The following is a 20922-nucleotide window of genomic DNA, read 5'->3' as shown; positions in this document are numbered from 1 at the left end:
TTACAACTCCTCCCTTGGAGGGTCAGACACCCTGAGCCAATAGGCTGGTCCTGGACTTATTTCCTGGCATAATTTACATATTACTATTTAATTATTTATGGTTTTATTACCAATTATTTATGGTGCAACTGTAACAAAAACCAATTTCCCTCGGGATCAATAAAGTATGACTACTACTACTAGAAAGCATTCTTCTAGAGTGCATCACAACCTGGAAGTTGTCCTGTCCAAGACCGGAAGAAGCTGCAGAAGATCGTGAACACGGCGCAGCACATCACACAAACCAATCTTCTGTCCTTGGACTCACTTTACACCGCACCTGTCGGAGCAGTGCTGCCAGGATGACCAAGGACACGACCCATTTAGCCAACACACTTTTTGTCCCTCTTCCCTCCAGGAGAAAGCTCAGGAGCTTGAAGACTCATACAACCGGATTTGGGAACAGCTTCTTTCCAACTGTGATAAGACTGCTGAATGGATCCTGACCCGGATATGGGCCATACCTTCCAAATATCCGGACCTGCATCTTGGTTTTTTTTTGCACTACCTTACTTTCCATTTTTATATTTTCTACTTATGATTTATAATTTAAATTTTTAATATTTACTATCGATTTGTAATCCAGGGAGCGGGAAGCGCAGAATCAAATATCGCTATGATGATTGTACATTCTATTATCAATTGTTTGGCGACAATAAAGTATATAAGTATATTGTGTTTTATTGGACTAATTTTATATTTATTGAATTTTTCTCTTTTTATTGATTTTGTTCAGCAAGCTTACAGTGCTTTTTTATGCTGCATCAGATCCGGAGTAACAATCATTTTGTTCTTCCTCACAACTGTATACTGAAGAATGACAATAAACAATCTTGGATCTTGAAAGTTAATTTTCCAAGTGAGAACTAGGTGTAGTTGAAGTTGTGTCAGTGATTCATAATAGATATATATCTACAAAAGCTGCAATGTGCATCCTGTGGAAACTTGGCATATCACTAACACCAGCCTCCTGATTTCCATGTTTAAGTAGCACACACAAGAAAGCCAGAAGTTGCTGACAATCTCAGTGCGATGACTGTGTCACTGAGCATTCATTTGTAAGTGCGCAACTCAGAGTGATGGAGTACTCTAGCTGTTGTTCATAGGAGACATTATACACTTTCTATGGTTAAAGGTGACAAGTTTGACAAAATGTTTCATTGACATAAACTTCTGCACAATCCAAGCTGTTTTGTACTGAAAACCAGCAAACTAGCTAAAAGTTTACCTGACCCCAATACAAGGGCTTGCAAGCTCCTCACCCCTGGAACTCAGTTGTCATTTTCTCTTTCTGGTCTCCTGCCTAATGATCAGATACAGACACCATTACTTGTTGTATTTCACCTTTACTCACCATCACTCAGAATCATTCCAGCCTGAAGAGGTTCATCAGCAAACGTTTTATAACTAATACCACAAGGGCCTTCATGGACATTCAGGAAAGATCCAACTCCATGTCCCGTGCCGTGAAGATAATCCAAGCCATGTTCCCAAAGGCTGGCTCTTGCAAATGAGTCGATGAGGTGTCCTAACCAAAATGAAAATATAGTCGAAGTAAATGTACTGAAATTAGCTATGTACCCAACCCAATATAGAAAGTGACCACATGCAAGAAAGTTTGAGAGGAGTTATCGATTCATCACATAGCACTTCAGAATTCCCAGAGGATTTGGTCCAAATGAATGTATTACCATGGAACGTTAGGAAAGAAACAGGACAAGATCAGTGGTTCATTTATCTAGGTCTACAGCACTGGCAAAACTAGAGGATCATCAGGCACAGTAAAACAGGTCTGAAGGAGCTGTTTATTACAATGACAGATAGTCTTGGTCCTGATGCAGGATCATGAACTGAACGAGAACAATTCCTTTCCTCCCACAAATGCTGTTCGACCCTCTGAATTTCTCTTGCAGACTGTTGCAGCAACTCTGAGCTAAATCTGCTGCTTCTAAGGTTCTATAATTCACTATGTCCACAAGTCAGATTAATTAATTTTGATAATTCTTTGAAACCACTATCTTCAGCTTTCATCACACACTCCGCCTGCATTTCTATATTATTACAATATTTCCCTTTAATTATTTATTCAAATCAATTATAAAAGTTGCTACTGAATCTGCTTTTCTTTAGTCAATGCAGTGCAGCTCACTGGTCAATATGCAAGAAAAAAATCACAATTCACTCTTTTGAGCAAATGAGGCTATCTGCAGTTACTGAGCCTCATTCTGTAATTACTGGATGATTATGAACATCTCTACTGAGGTCTTCTTTATCTTTTACTGTTCTGAGTGAGGACAATCCTAGCTTTTCTAATTCTCCAAAATATCACCTCTATTTGCGTACTACATTAAGAGGGGAAGACCTAGATACCTTCAGTTCTGTACAGAATGAGAACATTTACATCTGATCTCAGTTAGCTAGGCTGAAACAGCACCTTTGTAATGCAGAACCCCAGACTATTGGTCGTCTGCAGTACACCAAACAAAAGCAGTAAGAAATCATTGCAAGATTAATACAATTGCATTCCTGTATGAGTGAAGTCTGCTCAAAGCACATCCCCATAGACCGGGATTCCAATTCAATTTTTCTGAAATGTTTAGCTATGTTCTCCTTTTTCTTGAGACTACCCGAAATATTTTTTTCTGCAAAAGCACTAACTGTAATAAGCTGTATATTTTTCCACCTTTAATTTCATCATGTTCCTTCCCAGCTACTGCTACAATTTTTAACCCCATCACTATGACCCTCAATCAAATCCCCACTTCCCACCAAGTACTGATACAATTCAACTTTGAAAGCCATTAGAATGTGCCTGCACCACCATTCAGAAATGAATTCCAGAAGCTGGCACCCTATCTGGATTTCCTTCATGTAATCTTTGATTCTTTTGCTACCATATTATATGCCTTCTATCTGGTTTGCAACTCTTTCAATGACATCTCCTCTAGATTCTCACTGCTGTACGAAGAAAAATTCTAGTTTCTGCAGCCTTTCTCTGTAAAATAGCCAATCTCCAAATTTTCTTGCACTCTTTCCAAGGCTTTCAAATTTCTCCTCAATTGTGAGACCAGAATTACATACAGTTCATAAAACTGCCAGATCATAATCACAAGAGATTCTGGGGATGTGGGAAATTCAGAGTAAGGCACACAAAATGCTGGAGGAACTGATGAAAGTCTCAGTCTGAAACACTAACTGTTTTTACTCCTGAGTTATTCCAGGATTTTGTGTATTTCACAGAACTAGTATTCTACTTTCACATGTAAAATCGGTGGAATCTGTAGCAGAGTACTTCATTAACTTTGAGCTCATTATGGGTCAAGCAGCATCTATGAAGAGGAACATTTTGGTCTCGAGGCTCCTCCATCGCTGTGAGTGGGACTCCAGATTCTAGCAACTGTAGTCTCATCTTCATTGTGCTCATCATGAACCTCTCCTCCCTTACTCCAACCCTATCTGCAGGTCTGAGTATTTCTTCCTCCCACACCCCACCTATCTACCAACATCTCCCACACATACAATGGATCTTCGCCTGCATTGTTCTTTGTGACAGTTCTAAGTTTCAGATTCTCGCTGCACTCTGGACAAATCAATCCAACTGAATTTGCTTGTTGTTTATTACTATCAATTCGACAGTTAGCAACTATAGTTTTGGACTCCAGCACTAAGTGGAACCTTCCTGTGCTGGCACCGCATTTGATCGCAGCGGCTTCCATGGTGTCAACCAGAGGTGTTATTGTCTTTTATAAACATATTTTTTATGATTGTAAGATCTTGCTGGACAGAAAGAACTTAAAGTACTGCAGATCTACCCCATCAGAGAGTTGCTCGTTGGCCGAGGAACTGAAGGAACAGGACTTCGTGTGGATTGTGTTGCAGCCTGCATCAGAAAGGTGTCAAAGGAGTCGGTACGCAAAGGTGGTATGCAGTCGAACAGTAAGTGATAGTCTTGGTCGCTTTTCTCGTGATCACAAGACCCTGTCGGACATTGCCAGTGTAGAATGTTGCAAGTTCAATTCACTACTTTATTGGCGGATGACAAGAGAGCTGTGTGCCTCAGTCGTAATGAGGACTAGGCCTCAAGCCGCAGTGTCACCTGTTTCCAGCCGTCCGAGACAGCAGAGTAGTCCACTGGAGTTGTTGTGGCTCAGAGTCTAAGCTGCAGTCAGTGCTATCCCCCAGTGTTCACTTGGCAGAAGACAAGCTGCATTGTGTTCAACTGCAGACTGTGCAATGTTCATGGACTCAGGATCTTGGACCTTTTTTTTTTGTGTGACTATTCTACAGATATCTTGTACGTGTTTGGTATCTAATATGTGCTATGTGTGCCATGTGCTGTGTGTCTGCTGGTTCTGGGTTTGTGCATTGGCCACAGAGTAACGCTGCTTTGTTTGGCTGTATTCATGGGCACTTGGGCATAGTTGAATGACAAATAAGCTTGAACTTGTTCTCTGCACTTATCCTATAAATTAACTTAAAGATAACACCTTGGCCCCCGAGGAAAGCTCTTTCATTTGGATATATTCATGTATGGCTAAATGATAATTAAATTTGAAATTCATCACTACCTACTCTTTTCTTGTGAACAGAACTTCAGCCTTCCCATTCCTTCATGGTAGCTACAACCTCAGAGCACTGTATCACCAAAGTATTTTCACATTTCCTGTACGAGTAACATTAGCACATTGTTTTGCAGGTACACTGACCATTCACTCTGTTTATTTTCAATTGTTACCATATAACAATTACAGCACAGAAACAGGGCATCTCAGTCCTTCTAGTCTGTGCCGAACTCTTACTCTCACCTAGCCCCACCGACCTGCACTCAGCCAATAACCCTCCATTCCTTTCCTGTCCATATATCTATCCAATTTAACTCTAAACGACAACATCGAACCTGCCTCAACCACTTCGCTGGAAACTCGTTCCACACAGCTACCACTCTCTGAGTAAAGAAGTTCCCCCTCATGTTTCCCCTAAACTTTTGCCCTTTAACTCTCAACTCATGTCCTCTTGTTTGAAACTCCCCCATTCTCAATGGAAAAAGCCTATCCACGTCAACTCTATCAATCCCCCTCATAATTTTAAACACCTCTATCAAGTCCCCCCTCAACCTTCTACGCTCCAAAGAATAAAGACCTAACTTGTTCAACCTTTCTCTGTAACTTAGGAGATGAAACCCAGGCAACGTTTTAGTAAATCTCCTCTGTACTCTCTCAATTTTATTGACATCTTTCCTATAATTTGGTGACCAGAACTGTACACAATACTCCAAATTTGGCCTTACCAATGCCTTATATAATTTCAACATTACATCCCAACTCCTATACTCAATGCTCTGATTTATAAAAGCCAGCATACCAAAAGCTTTCTTCACCACCCTGTCCACATGAGATTCTACCTTCAGGGAACTATGCACCATTATTCCTAGATCCCTCTGTTCTACAGCATTCTTCAATGCCCTACCATTTACCATGTATGTCCTATTTTGATTAGTCCTACCAAAATGTAGCACCTCACATTTTTCAGCATTAAACTCCATCTGCCATCTTTCAGCCCACTCTCCTAACTGGCCTAAATCTCTCTGCAAGCTTTGAAAACCTACTTCATCATCCACAACGCCACCTATCTTAGTATCATCTGCATACTTACTAATCCAATTTACCACCCCATCATCCAGATCATTAATATATATAACAAACAACATTGGACCCAGTACAGATCCCTGAGGCACACCATCCTCCAATCTGATACACAGTTATCCACCACTACTCTCTGTCGTCTCCCATCCAGCCACTGCTGAATCCATTTTACTACTTTGATATTAGATTTAGATTATGAAGACATGCAGTCCTCTTTTATTGTCATTTAGTAATGCATGCATTAAGAAATGATACAATATTTCCTCCGGTGTGATATCACAAAACACAGGACAAACCAAGACTGAGAAAAACTAACAAAACCACATAATTATAACATATAGTTACAACAGTGCAACAATACCATAACTTGATGAAGAACAGTCCATGGCACAGTAAAAAGTTCAAAGTCTCTCAAATGTCCCACATCTCATGCAGATGGGAGAAGGAAGAAAACTCTCCCTGCCATGCCCGACTACAGTCCGACTCTGAGTCGTCCGAAAACTTCGAGCCTCTGATCAGCTCTCCAACACCGAGTACCGAGCACCATCTCTATCCGAACGATTCACCCTCAATCTCGGTTGCCAGCAGCAGGCAAAGCCGGGGATTTTGGGGCCTTCCCTCGGAAGACTCTTGATTGTCCAGTTAACAGCGGCAGCGAACATGAGTTTCAGAAATTTCTCCAAGTGTTCCTCTGTGCTTTCACATCTGTCTCCATCAAATGCCTAACGATTGAATCTTCCTAACTAACCTTCCATGTGGAACCTTGTCAAAGGCCTTACTGAAATCCACATAGACAACATCCACTGCTTTACCCTCAACTTTCCTAGTAACCTCAACAAAAAATTCAATAAGATTTGTCAAATATGACCTTCCACGCACAAATCCACGTTGACTGTTCCTAATCAGACCCTGTCTATCCAGATAATTATATATACCATCTCTAAGAATACTTCCCATCAATTTACCCACCACTGACATCAAACTCACAGGCCGATAATTGCTACATTTACTCTTAGAACTCTTTTTAAACAATGGAACTACATGAGCAATACGCCAATCCTCCGGCACCATCCCCGTTTCTAATGACATTTGAAATATTTCTGTCAGAGCCCCTGCTATTTCCACACTAACTTCCCTCAAGGTCATAGGGAATATCTTGTCCAGACCCGGAGACTTGTCCACTTTTATATTCCTTAAAAGCGCCAGTACTTCCTCTTCTTTAATCATCATACTTTCAATAACTACCCTCTTGTTTCCCTTACTTTACACAATTCAATACCCTTCTCCTCAGTGAATACTGAAGAAAAGAAATTGTTCAAAATCTCCCCCATCTCTTTTGGCTCCGCACATAGCCGTCCACTCTGATTCTCTAAGGGACCAATTTTATCCCTCACTATCCTTTTGCGATTAATATAACTGTAGAAACCCTTTGGATTTATTTTCACCTCACTTGCCAAAGCAATCTCATATCTTCTTTTAGCTTTTCTAATTTCTTTCTTAAGATATTTTTTTTACATTCTTTATATTCCTGGAGCACTACATTAACTCCAAGCTGCCTATATTTATTGTAGATCCCTCTCTTTTTCCGAACCAAGTTTCCTATATTCCTTGAAGACCATGGCTCTCTCAAACTTTTAACCTTTCCTTTCAATCTAACAGGAACATAAAGATCCTGTACCCTCAAAATTTCATCTTTAAATGACCTCCATTTCTCTATTACATCCTTCCCATAAAACAATGTCCCAATCCACTCCTTCTAAATCCTTTTGTATCTCCTCAAAGTTAGCCTTTCTCCAATCAAAAATCTCAACCCTGGGTCCAGTCCTGTCCTTCTCCATAATTATATTGAAACTACTGCTATTGTGATCACTGGACCTGAAGTGCTCCCCAACACATACCTCCGTCACCTACCCTAACTCATTCCCTAACAGGAGATCCAACACTGCCCCTTCTCTAGTTGGTACCTCTGTGTATTGCTGCAGAAAACTATCTTGCACACATTTGACAGACTCCAAACCATCCAGCCCTTTTACAGAATGGGCTTCCTAGTCTATGTGTGGAAAGTTAAAATTTCCTACAATCACAACCTTGTGCTTACGACAAATAATTTTTTTTTCCAAATAAACGTTTTTGAAAAAATTCCCATTAGTTAACACTGAACAGCAGCATTTGACATTTATGAACTTGTTAAGAAAACAGGCATAATATCTGCTGCTTGTTCAAATTGTCAAATTTCAGCAGTACCTTGGTTTGCTTTAAAACACACTCCTACACGCTGACTGCTGAATCGATTTGTGTATTATTTTTCCTCATGGCTGTAAGTAATTGGTCTTCATTTTGCTTCATTCATTCAACTAACTTACCTTTGGTGCCACTTGGGAAAATTGCTGAACCGAGGCAGATATGTCCCTTTAACACGTAAGTGAAGCACTCCTAGAGGATACATATAAAAGATCAGATAAAATGCATCTTATCACAACCATACATCATTTTTGCAATGAAGTTCTGAACTTTTAACTTTGGGGAAACAAATCAGATGAATTTGATTACATGATATGCTAGATACCGAAACCCTATCCCATGCACACAAGAGTAGCGCAGGTGTTCAGCAAAGCGGTCTCCCAGTCTGCATCGGGTCTCGCCAATATATAGAAGGCCACATCGGGAGCACCGGACGCAGTATATCACCCCAGCCAACTCATAGGTGAAGTGTCGCCTCACCTGGAAGGACTGTCTGGGGCCCTGAATAGTGGTAAGGGAGGAGGTGTAAGGGCATGTGTAGCACTTGTTCCGCTTACAAGGATAAGTGCCAGGAGGGAGATCAGTGGGGAGGGATGGGGGGGACGAATGGACAAGGGAGTCGCGTAGGGAGCGATCCCTGCGGAAAGTGGGGGGGGAGGAGGGAAAGATGTGCTTAGTGGTGGGATCCCGTTGGAGGTGACGGAAGTTACGAAGAATAATATGTTCGACCTGGAGGCTGGCGGGGTGGTAGGTGAGGACCAGGGGAACTCTATTCCTAGTGGGGTGGTGGGAGGATGGAGCGAGAGCAGATGTACGTAAAATGGGGGAGATGCGTTTGAGAGCAGAGTTGATAGTGGAGGAAGGGAAGCTCCTTTCTTTAAAAAAGGAGGACATCTCCCTCGTCCTAGAATGAAAAGCCTCATCCTGAGAGCAGATGCGGCGGAGACGGAGGAATTGCGAGAAGGGGATGGCGTTTTTGCAAGAGATAGGGTGAGAAGAGGAATAGTCCAGATAGCTGTGAGAGTCAGTAGGCTTATAGTAGACATCAGTGGATAAGCTGTCTCCAGAGACAGAGACAGAAAGATCTAGAAAGGGGAGGGACGTGTCGGAAATGGACCTTCCTTCAACCACTCAATTTTTGCACAATCTTAATCATAACCAAAGCATAGCACTGCGATCACCACTTTGCACAGCAATGACTTCTATTGTTCTAATTCTATCACTTAGCTAGTTTCTCATGTGAGTGTTGGTGTCTCTAATGCTGCATGCCTGTGATGCTACCACAAGTTTTCTATTGCACCTGTGCAAACACAAACTTGAGTATAAACTGGATGTTGACTTCTGTCATGTCATCACATGCGCAATCTCTGAGAATCACCTGCAATCCTGCAAATCAGCTGAATGGGTAGTTACAATTTACACCTGCAAAGAAACCACATGCCAAATAATTCACTGATAATCTCAAAGAATCTTCCTTCTTAGTGCCTCTACAGAAAACCTATTCATTGAATCACAAAATCAATAAAGACAAACTAATTAGGAATTATCAATATTGTCATGGGGAGAGTGTCATAGAGGACAGATGCGATCAGTTAACAGAGGTTAAAAAATATCCCTCAGAATAACAGAATATAAAACAGACACAGATCTGTGCTGGCATTTATACTTTACTTGATCTTTCATCATTAATATTATTTACCTCAACAATCTCTGTAGAATTTAATTTCAAATTTTCAACCTTCACTAGACAGAGTTTCTTCTAAGTTCACTGTTTTTTGCACTGAACCCACCTTGCTCCATGCAGTCAATTCCCCACACAAACCATCCATCACATTAAATTCTAACTCTATGATTCTAACAACCTTGAAGCCTCCTTGCCAAACTGAGCAGGCTGCAAGAATCCACCAGGTCTCAAGCACAGAAGAATCTGATAACATGATAGCACTGTTAAGGCTGTTAAGACTTGTGCGTCAAACTGACGCCGTAGGTACGGCATAGCCACGAACCCTATGCAGTGCCTACGCGGATCCCTACGCCGTAGCCTGAAGCGCACCTCTCCCAAAATGTAACTACGCGTTGCGGCAACACAGACCGCAACAACTGCGATTGGTCCGCTTGGTAGTATCGCATTTCTTCCTACGCTGCAATAGCTTCCCATTGGGCGACTGAAGGGCAGGGAAGGAACTCTGGCTGCAATGCTTCCCATAAAGCTTTACAGGCCTCCGAAATTATGGAGGACACATATCGCTTTTATGAAAAAAGACGCTCGCTTTAAACTTGTTTACCCCGAAAAAGACTACCATGACCACGAAGCCTTGCACGGGCAGGTGTGTGCGCATGCGCGACATGCGAATGTGTGACGTAAACGTGCCCGAATTGCAAAGCGACTCAGGAACACCAACGCACAAGCATAGATGCTCACAATGGCGTTGCCCACTTGCATAGGCTACGGCGCAAGCTTTGCACACAAGTATAAATCAACCTTTGGGGAAGATAGTCAGTGGGAATATTGTTAATACTGAAACACTGATATTAACTTGGATCTGCCCAAACCAATTCAATTGTGTGTCTTGATACTCAGTGTTCTAAAAGCAGGTACAGCTATTCAAACAGACGCCCCCCTGTTACATTGGTTTTTCAATGTGCGCACACATTAAGATATATTTATTTAAGATTGGGACAAAGCAAAATGACATGACCAAATGTACAAGGAAAACAATAGGTCATGTCAAGAATGACAAGACAAAAGGCAATCAGCTCCATAAGAGATACATTAAAATTTCAAACCGCAAAAGTGATGATATCAGGATATGGCAAATCAAAGCTCAAAGTACATTCATTGTCAATGTATGTATCCTTGAGATTCATCTCCTAACAGGCAGCCACAAAACAAAGAAACTCAAACAGACCCATACATAAAAAAAACCATTGACACCCAATGTGCAGAGAAAAAGAAAACATCATGCAAACGATAACCACAAAAAGAGTTTTGAAGCCCGCAAACTGAGTCCCATAGTTCAGTGATCTGATCTGGCCCGTCCCTCGCCTCATACTCCAACACCCTGAGATCTACATTCTACAACAACGAGATGTAGAATGTATCAGGTGAGTGACAGCAGTCATTATTAATAGGAAACGCTATGAGCACAGGGTTGCCTATGCTCTCTTAAAAGTAATGCAACCGATTAAGGCAAGACATTTAACAGTGTTGGTGAGCAAAGGGATCTTTGGGTCCATGTTCAAAACTCCCTGAAGGTGGCTGCAAAGGTTGATAAGGTGGTTAAGAAGGCATATGGTGTGTCTGGCTTTTTATTAGTCAAGATATTGAGTTCAAAGGTCAGGAAGTTATGCTGCACTTCTATAAAACATTAGTTAGACTGCATCTAGAGTATTCTATACAGTTCTGGTCACCCCATTATAGGAAGCATGTCGAGACTTTGGAAAGGATGCAGAAGAGGTTTACCAAGATGTTGCCTGGATTAGCGGGTCTGTGCTATAATGAAAGATTAGATGAACTTGGATTCTTTTCTCTAAACTGGCAGAAGGTGAAAGGAGATCTGAAGAGAGGCAGTGAGCGTGAAATATGTGGTGAGGAGACTGCAGGACAGGACGCGAGGTGATGTTCAACTTCATTTTGCTGAGTAAAGCTTCCATTGTTCACCAATTAAAGTGACAAGGAAGATTGAAACATCGAGGCAAATGTGGAGGGTAAGCACTGACAGCCTGCCTTTTGACCACTGGTGGGATTGCTCTGCTGCCAGAGAGGGAAGCCTGTGTGGTCTGCCACTGTGCCCGGAGAATGTTACCCAAGTTTTCAGCATTATTGGATATGGATACAGATTTGCACTCTGGACAATGGATTTCTTTTGTTTAAAAGTAATTTTTTTATATTCTATGTTCTTCACCTAATTTTTTGTCTTTTCTTGTACGGGGAGGAGGATTTGGGTGTCGACGTGCCTGTTCCTATTTTGTTCTTTTTTTGTGCGGGGTGGGGGGGGAGGATTTGGAGGTCAATGCACCTGTTCCGATTTTGTTCTTTTTTGTAGAGGGGGAGGAGGATTTGGGTGTCGATGTGCCTGTTCCTTTTTTGTTCTTTTTTGTGCGGGGAGGGGGGATTTGGGAGTTGATGATTGTGTTTCCATTCTTTCTTGGTTTTGTGGCTATCTGCAGAAGAATTTCACAGTTATATACTTTGATAATGAATGAACCTTTGATAGACGTTTCTAAGATTATGAGAGTCATAGATCGAGTAGACAGCAGCATCTTTCTCCCAGGGTTGAAATGTCATGATACCTGTGACAATAATAGGCCATTACAATGAAGATGAACTCTTGATCTCATCATGATCCATCTACCTGCAATGCACTTTCTCTGGAACTATAACTCAGTGTTTTAGTTTGTAACCCATTACATTGTTTTGCTTTCCCTTTTCTAATGCACCTCAATGCACTTGCATTTGGTATGTTCTGTCTGTACAGCATGAAAATATAAGTTTTTCACTATCTCTGTACATGGGATAATAATGAACCATTTACCAATGCAAAAGATCTCTACAGACTTCCAAGCTATCTGGAAATACCATGAGCCATCTGCATGATCCAGCATCACATAGCTTTCAGTGCTGCTCTTCCCACAAGAGTATGTTAACACTGAGTGCTACCACAAGAAAGCAGCATTCATTAACGAAAAAATCCCACCATCCCGGCCATGCCCTTTTCTCACTACTACCATCAGGCAGGAGGTACAGAAGCCTTAGGCTCAGAAATAGTAAGTACCCTACAACCATCAAACTCTTGAACCAGCATGGATATCTTCAATCAGAACACTTACTTCAACCACTACTGTGAACTGACTATACGACCAAAAGATCACTCTCAAGGTCTCTTTACAACTCATTTTCTCAGTTTTTTTTGACATATTGGTCCGGGGGGGGGGATGGGGGGGAGAGGAGGAGGATGAGGATGAGGAGGAGGAGGAGGAGGAGGAGGAGGAGGAGGAGGAGGAGGATGAGGAGGAGGAAGAAGAAGAACAACCACCACCACCCTTAACTCGGCAGTGGAGTTATCGGGGCACCGTCATGACGGTGTTTCTGTAGCAAGCTATTCTTGTTTATACGAGGCCGAGTTGCTAGCTCGACGCTCAACCCGACTTGGATTCGAACTCGGGAACCTTCGCTCTGGAGTCCGGCGCTGATACCAAGTGGTACCCATTTGATTATGTATAGCTTTTGGTAAATTCTATTTAGTTTCTTTCTTTTCCCCCTGTAAATGCCTGCAAAAAATTAATCTCAAGGTAGTATATGGAAAATTACATACTTTAATAATAAATTTACTTTAAACTTTGAACTTTATGTGATTTTCCAAATGCTCATTCCTCAGAGGTTCATCCTTCACTGATGGATGTAACAACACAGCTGATAGTTTATAGTCTCCCTCCTGCAGTTAAATAATCAATGGTGCACTGGATCTCTTTAAAAGGGTAACATACCTTCTCAAACTCAGTGGGAGTGCCAAAATGCATTGTGCGGGTGACATCTGTAGTTCCATCCCTAATTGGAACAAAAAGAACAACTCAAACTTCTACAAAGAAACACCTTTATCTTTTTTTTAATTGTGGTAGCAGTATTAAAGCTGCCTCGATCCAAAAAGTATAAATCACAAAAAGTAACTCTGCATATTCATTTAAAGGATGAAAGAATGCACAAAGCCCTTATCAACCTCAGGACATCCCAAACTAAATCACTATTGGAGTTCAGTTACTGCAGTAACGTAGGGAATGCGGCGGCCAGTTTGCTTACAAGCCCACACAAAGAGTAACGTTATTTTGTTACCAATCTTTCAAGGTAAATAAATGTTAACCAGGCCTTTGGGAGTCTACCATGAGACATTTCATGCCTGAATGAAGAGAGGTGACGAAGACGAGGTTTAAGGTTGAATGCTGCAACACTGTAGACTGTATATTCACACTCTCTTACAGATGCTCACCGTTACTTTCTCTTTCTGATCTACTAGGCCCTTTTGCACACCCCTTCCATCTAACAGAACCCAATGCCTCTCAGTCACCCTTCCCCAGCTCTGTAACCCAATTTCCTTTCTCTAGCTTATCTGGTTCTATTCGCCTTTCACCCACACACTTAACCCACTTGCTTATCCCCTATCCCCTCTGCAGACCCCACTTTTCCTGCCTGCCCAGCATTCCTTCATTATCTGGTTCCACTCATCATTTTTTCTCATCAGATGCAGCCTTTTGTGGTCTCCACACATTACCTCCAAACCTCTGATGGTATTGCCACCCTTCACTTGATGGGTCACTCCCACTGGACCCATCTATGTCCGCCAGAGAAAGCAGGATCTCCCAGTGGCCACACATTTTAATTCCACATCCCATTCCCATTCTGATATGTCTATCCACGGCCTCCTCTGCTGTAAAGATGAAGCCACACTCAGGTTGGAGGAACAACACCTTATATTCCGTCTGGGTAGCCTCCAACCTGATGGCATGAACATTGACTTCTCAAACTTCCGCTAATGCCTCACCTCCCCCTCGTACCCCATCTGTTATTTATTTGTATACACACATTCTTTTTCTCTCTCTCCTTTTCTCCCTCTGTCCTTCTCATTATACTCCTTGCCTATCCTCTGGTTCCCCCTTGTCTTTCTCCCTAGGCCTCCTGTCCCATGATCCTCTCGTATCCCTTTTGCCAATCACTTGTCCAGCTCTTGGCTCCATCCCTCCCCCTCCTGTCTTCTCCTATCATTTTGTATCTCCCCTCCCCCTCCCACTTTCAAATCTCTTACTAGCTCCTCTTTCAGTTAGTCCTGATGAAGGGTCTGGGCCCGAAACATCGACTTCCTAGAGATGCTGCCTGGCCTGCTGCGTTCACCAGCAATTCTATTCCAACTCCTTTTACTCTGCAGCAGCTAATGCTTTACCTCTTTATACTGACCATTTCCCCTTCATGTCCTTGGTGCTGACCACTATCCTTCTGCCTCCACAGATGCTGTCTGACCTGTTGAGTTCCTGCAGCAGCTGGTTTCTTTTTTTAATATTGATCCTGGCATGTGCAACCTTTTGTGTCTCTATGCATTTACATGACACAACTTACAAAAACTACAAACACCTTAGTATGACAGTTAAATTTATAAATAAAATACTTACCCAATAAAACAGATCACAGTGAGTGATCATTAAGTAGTTTGTATACAGAAAATCAAAAACAAGAGATTCTGCACACGGTGGAAATCTTCAGGACCACACACAAAATGCTGAAGGAACTCAGTTCTTCAGAAAGGTGGAAGAAGCCAGAAAAAGGTAGAAGAAGGGGAAGCTGTAAGGTGATGGGTGAGACTAGTTGAGTGGTAATGAGGGTGGGTTGGAGAAGGAGAGAGGGGAAAGAAGCTAAGAGGTGATAGATGGAAGAGGTAAAGAAGGAGTCTGATAGGAGAGGACACTGGACCAAGACAAGGAGGAGAGGTGATGGACAGCTGAGGAGAGATTAGAGGAGAACCAGAATAGATAATGGAAAAACCAGAATAGATAATGGAAAAAGAGGAAATAGGATAAATTACTGGGTCAAAGAAAACAGTAATCTTATTCTGACTTCGCTTCCCTTCCTTTCCAGTCTTGATGAAAAGTCTCAGCTGAAAACATTAACTGTTTAGTCCTCTCCATAGATGCTGCCTGACCTGCTGAGATCCTCCAGCACTTTGTTTGTGTTCTTTGTTAACAGAAGCTGTCTACCTTTCAAAGAATGAAGGCAGGTTCAGTTAAGGTTAATAATTCTCTGGGGATTGAACTTCCGGATACCAGTGGAGAACATGATCCCTTTGTGTATAACTCCCCCAATTGTACATCAAAACAATTAAAATGTGTTCATGAACTACATCTACAATACAGAACCCCCAGGAACAATTAACAAAGATCTCTTACCTAAATGTGCACTGGTAAAATTGAATTCTTTACTCCAGCAATGGGATTAGTAGTCCACATTTTCAATTTTTTTTATGTGAAGTGTTGCAAATACTTATGCAAGTTATTTTAGTACTTAGTCTTACCGATACTGGGCACCAGAATCCAAAAGATAGATTTCATTTGTTGATAAAGTTCTGTTTGTACTTGGGATAGGCCTAAAAATGATGAGAGAGATTTGGAATTCAAATGAATGATTTTATTTAAACTGCACAACACTTCCCTTTATAGAACAGGAGTTGATTGTTCAGCCCACTGAACTTGTGTTGCCATTCAACTTTCAGATGAATTTCTTGTGTTGGAGGTCCATTTATCTACCTTCATTCCACATCTTCTAGTTACGGTTACTTACTCATCTCCAATTCATTTGCAAGCATAACAGTATTAAATCTGGTATGTTATCAAATTGGTAAATAGGAAAATAAACATTGTGTTAATAGTCCTGTTTTGATCTAATTTTGGCACCAGGTGATATTATGAGTTGCCATTCCTGTCGAAGTCAAACTTCGACAAGGATAGAGTAAAGATTACACATGCTCTCCCCCTCAAATATTCCATCACACAACAAAGAGCAATTTCTCAGCACCAGTTGGATTGGACAAGCTGTTGTCTGGTAAAGTTGCAGTTGGTAAGTGGGAGGCCTTCAAAAGCAAAATAATGAAAGTACAAGTTTGTATGCGGCTGCCAAAATAAAAGGTAAAGATTGCAAGTGTAGAGAACCTTGGTTTTCAAAAGATATTTTCTTGGTTCTTTTAAATGCAAACAACAGGAATTCTGCAGATGCTGGAAATTCAAGCAACACACATCAAAGTTGCTGGTGAACGCAGCAGGCCAGGCAGCATCTATAGGAAGAGGTGCAGTCGACGTTTCAGGACTCCTGACGAAGGGTCTCGGCCTGAAACGTCGACTGCACCTCTTCCTATAGATGCTGCCTGGCCTGCTGCGTTCACCAGCAACTTTGATGTGTGTTTCTTGGTTCTTGTTGGGCATATGGCCAAGTGGGTAAGGCGTAGTCTAGTGATCTGAAGGTCGCTAGTTCGAGCCTCAGCTGTGGCAGCGTGTTTGTGCCCTTGAGCAAGGCACTTAACCACACATTGCTCTAGTCTGTGCGAGGAGTGGCGCCCCACACAGACTTCCAATCTGCACCTTGTAAGGCACGAAAATGCCTGATGCAGGCCTCTCATGTCTGAGTCGACATTCCCTCCCCTAAGAGAAAAAAGGAGGTGCATATCAGATATAGGCAATTAGGAACAAATGAGGTGCTTCTGGAGTATAAGAAATGCAAGAGAACACTTAAGAAATCAGGAGGGCTAAAAGGAGGCATGAAGTTCCTCCAGCAGCAAAGGTGAAGGAGAAGCCCAAGGGATTCTACAGATATTTAAGAGCAAAGGGATTGCAAGGGACAAAATCGGTCCTCTGGAAAATCAGAATTGTAATCCCTGTGTGGAGCCAAAACAAATGGGGGAGACCTTAAATAAATTTTTTGCACCTGTATTTACTCAGGAGACAGACACAGAGTCTATAGAAGTGAGGCAAAGTAGCAGCAAGGTCAGGGACATTATACAGATATACAGATTACAGAGAATTTATTATCCTCAGGCAAATCAGGGCGGAAGAGGGCCAGACAAGGTGTTCCCTCAGACCCTACAGGAGGCAAGTGCAGAAATTGTCGGGACCCTAGCAGAGCTATTTAAATTATCCTTAGCAACAAAAGAGATAGCAGGGGATAGGAGGATAGCTAATATTGTTCCACTGTTTAAGAAAGGCTCTAAACATAAACCAGAAAATTATAGGTTGGTGAGTCTGCCATCAGTTGTGGGAAATTTATTGCAAGGTATTGTAAGGGACCAGATATAAAGTTGCAAGAAGTAGTTTATGGACCATTTGCAATTACCTAGTTTTCTGCATTAACTGCTCATAAAATATGGTTTGATCTTCAGCTATGTCACAACAATAGACAAACACAATCTGCCTAAACTAATAACACGCAAATATATCTTTTCATGTCTTTATTGAACACATTGTTTAATCATTCACAGTCACTGCTGGAAAAAGTATGTGAACCTTTGTATCTAATAACTGGTAGAACCTTCTATAGCAACAATAACCTCCAGCAAACGTTTCCTGTAGCTACACACACACAAAACGCCGGTGAATGCAGCAGGCCGGGCAGCATCTATAGGAAGAATTCGAAGGGTCTTGGCTTGAAACGTCGACTGTACCTCTTCCTATAGATGCTGCCTGACCTGCTGCGGTCACCAGCATTTTTTGTGTGTGTTGCTTGAATTTCCAGCGTCTGCAGATTTCCTCGTGTTTGTGTTTCCTGTAGCTGCTGATCAGACTTCCACAACAGCAAGGATGAATTTTAGACCATTCCTCCATACAAAGCTGTTTCAGTTCATCAATATTTCTGGGATACCTTGCAGGAACAGCTCTCTTCAGATCAGCCTAATTGAGTTAAGGACTGGACTCTGGCTTGGCCATTCCAAAACATAAACAATCATACGGTTGCTGATTTACTCCTGTGTTTCAGATCATTGGTTTGTTGCATCATTCAACTTCTATTCAGCTTCAGCTGACAGGCTACTACCCTGATACTCTCCTGTAAAATGTCTTGATATAATTTAAAATTTATTGTTCCATTCAATGATTGCAACCTGTCCAGGCCCTGAGGCAGCAAAGCAGCCCCAAACCACAATGCTCCTTCCCACCATGCTTCGCAGTTATGATGAGGTTTTGGTGTTGGTGTGCAGTGCCCTTTTTCCTCCAAACATAGCGGAGTGCATTTCTGCCAAAAAGTTTTCGTCTGTCCCAGAAGCATTGTGGAACCTCCAGGTGGTCTTTTGCAAATTTGAGATGTGTAACAATTGGGCACTAGTTTCCTCGGTGGTGTTCTTCCATGAACACCATTCTTGTTCAGTGTTTTTCTTACAGTGGACACATGAACAGAGACTTAAGCAGGTTCTAGAGATTTCTGCAGGTCTTTTACTGTTACCCTTAGGTTCTTTTTCACCTCCTTCAGCATTGAGCTCTTGGTGTGATCTTTGCAGGATGCCCATTCCTAGGGAGAGTAGCTACAGTACTGAATTTCCTCCCTTTGTAGACAATTTCTGATACTGTGGACTGATGAACACTCAGGTCCTTAGAAATGACTTTGTAGCCTTTCCCAGCTTCATGTATCTCTACAATTCTGCTTCTAAGGTCCCCTGAAAGTTGTTTTGATCGAGACATGGTGCACATAAATAGATCGTTCTTGAGGAGAGCAGGCCTCTATCATTAACCTGACTTTGTGTGTCTTTTTTATAGGGTAGTGGAGGGTTGCCTCTCTAACTGGAGACTTGTAACTAATGGTGTGCCACAGGGATCTGTGCCATGTCCATTGTTTCTCATCTTTATCAATGATTGAATGATAATGTGGGTAACTTGATCAGCAAATCTGTGAATGACACCAAGATTGGGGGCCTAATGGACATCAAGAAAGGCTATCATAGCTTGCAGAGGGATTTGCACCAGCTGAAAACCTGGCAGATTGAACTTAATGCAGACAGGTACGAGGTGTTGTACTTCGGTAGGACCAACCAGGGTAGGTCTTACACACTGAACGGTAAGGCACTGAGGAGTGTGGTAGGATAAAGGAATCTTGGAATACAGGTCCTTAATTAATTGAAACTGTCGTCATAGGTAAATAAAGAAAACTTTTGGCACATTGGTCTTCATAAATCAATGTACTAAGTACAGGAGATGGGATACTATGTTGAAGTTGTATAAGACATTGGTGAGGCCCAATTTGGAGTATTTTGTGCAGGAAACAGGTAAATAAAGTTGAAAGAGTACAGAGAAAATTTACAAGCATATTGCTGGGTCTGGAGGACCTGAGTTATAAGGAAAGATTTAATAGGTTAGGACTTTATTCCTTAGAATGTAGAGGATTGAGGGGAAATTTGATAGAAGTATACAGAATTATGACAGTAAATGGAAGCAAGCTTTTTCCACTGAGGTTGGGTGGCACTACAGCCAGAGTTCATGGGTTAAGGGTGAAAGGTGAAAAGTGTAAGGGGAACATGAGAGGAAATGCAGGGGGTCGTGAGAGTGTGGAATAAGCTGCCAGCACAAGTGGTATATGCAAGCTCGATTTTTTCAACATTTTTTCAGGTTTGGATGGGTACATGGATGGTAGGGGTATGAAGGGCTATGGTCCTGGTACATGTTGATGGGAGTAGGCAGTTTAAATGTTTTCAGTGTAGACTAGATGGACTGAAGGTTCTGTGCTACGCTTCTGTATGAATTTTGCAATCTGAGAGGCAGAATCAGATTTATCAGTATTATAGTGGAGTAAAGGGAATTATAAAGGCATGAGACAGGAGTTGGCCAAAGTTGATTGGAAGGAGACCCTAGCAGAGATGACAGCAGAACAGCAATTGCTGGAGCTCTTGGGACCCATACAGAAGGCACAGGATAGATACATCCCAACAAAGTATTCTAAAGCAGCACGCACAAAATGCTGGAGGAACTCAACAGGTCAGGCAGTATCTATGTAAATGAATAAGCAGTCCACTTTTTGGGACGAGACACTTCTTCGGGGCTAGAGAGGAATGGGGAAATGCCAGAATAAAAAGGTGGGGGGAGGAGAAGGATGATAGCTAAAAGCTGATAGGTGAGGCCAGGTGGGTAGGAAAGGTAAAGAGCTGGAGAGGAATGAATCCAATAGGAGAGGAGAGTGAACCATAGAGAATGGAAAGGAGGAGGCACATAGGGAAGTGATAGGCAGGCTAGAAGAAGGAAGAGCCCAGAGCGGGGAGAGAAGAAAAGGAGAAGGGGAGGGAAATTTTCTTTTACCGGAAGGCAAAATTGATATTCATTCCATCAAGTTGGATATTGTCAGATGGAGTACAAGGTGTTGCTCTTCCACCCCGAGAGTGGCCTCATTCTGGCAAAAGGGTGGGAATTGGAATTAAAATGTTTGGCTACTGGGAAGTACTGCTTTTGGCGGATGGAGTAGAGGTGCTCAATGAAGCGATCCCCAAATTTACAA

The 20922-nt window shown here is 42.0% G+C and overlaps 1 protein-coding gene across 2 annotated transcripts in view; it reads right to left on the bottom strand.

Moving 5' to 3' along the window:
• The window catches only part of xpnpep1 (X-prolyl aminopeptidase (aminopeptidase P) 1, soluble), a 123948-nt gene that overhangs the window by 31596 nt on the left and 71430 nt on the right, over positions 1–20922 (bottom strand). For both annotated transcript variants that reach the window (XM_063071253.1, XM_063071252.1), the window contains 4 exons: positions 15977–16048; positions 13410–13470; positions 8045–8114; positions 1394–1567 (listed from right to left, as the gene is read on the bottom strand). In XM_063071253.1, coding sequence (XP_062927323.1) covers positions 1394–1567; positions 8045–8114; positions 13410–13470; positions 15977–16048 — 377 coding nt within the window. The remainder of the gene's footprint in view (positions 1–1393; positions 1568–8044; positions 8115–13409; positions 13471–15976; positions 16049–20922) is intronic.

Source organism: Mobula hypostoma, chromosome 19 (assembly GCF_963921235.1).
Source record: "Mobula hypostoma chromosome 19, sMobHyp1.1, whole genome shotgun sequence".
Lineage (NCBI taxonomy): Eukaryota > Metazoa > Chordata > Chondrichthyes > Myliobatiformes > Myliobatidae > Mobula > Mobula hypostoma.
Note: the sequence above shows the minus strand (reverse complement) of the source record. Positions and strands in the feature narration are given on the sequence as shown.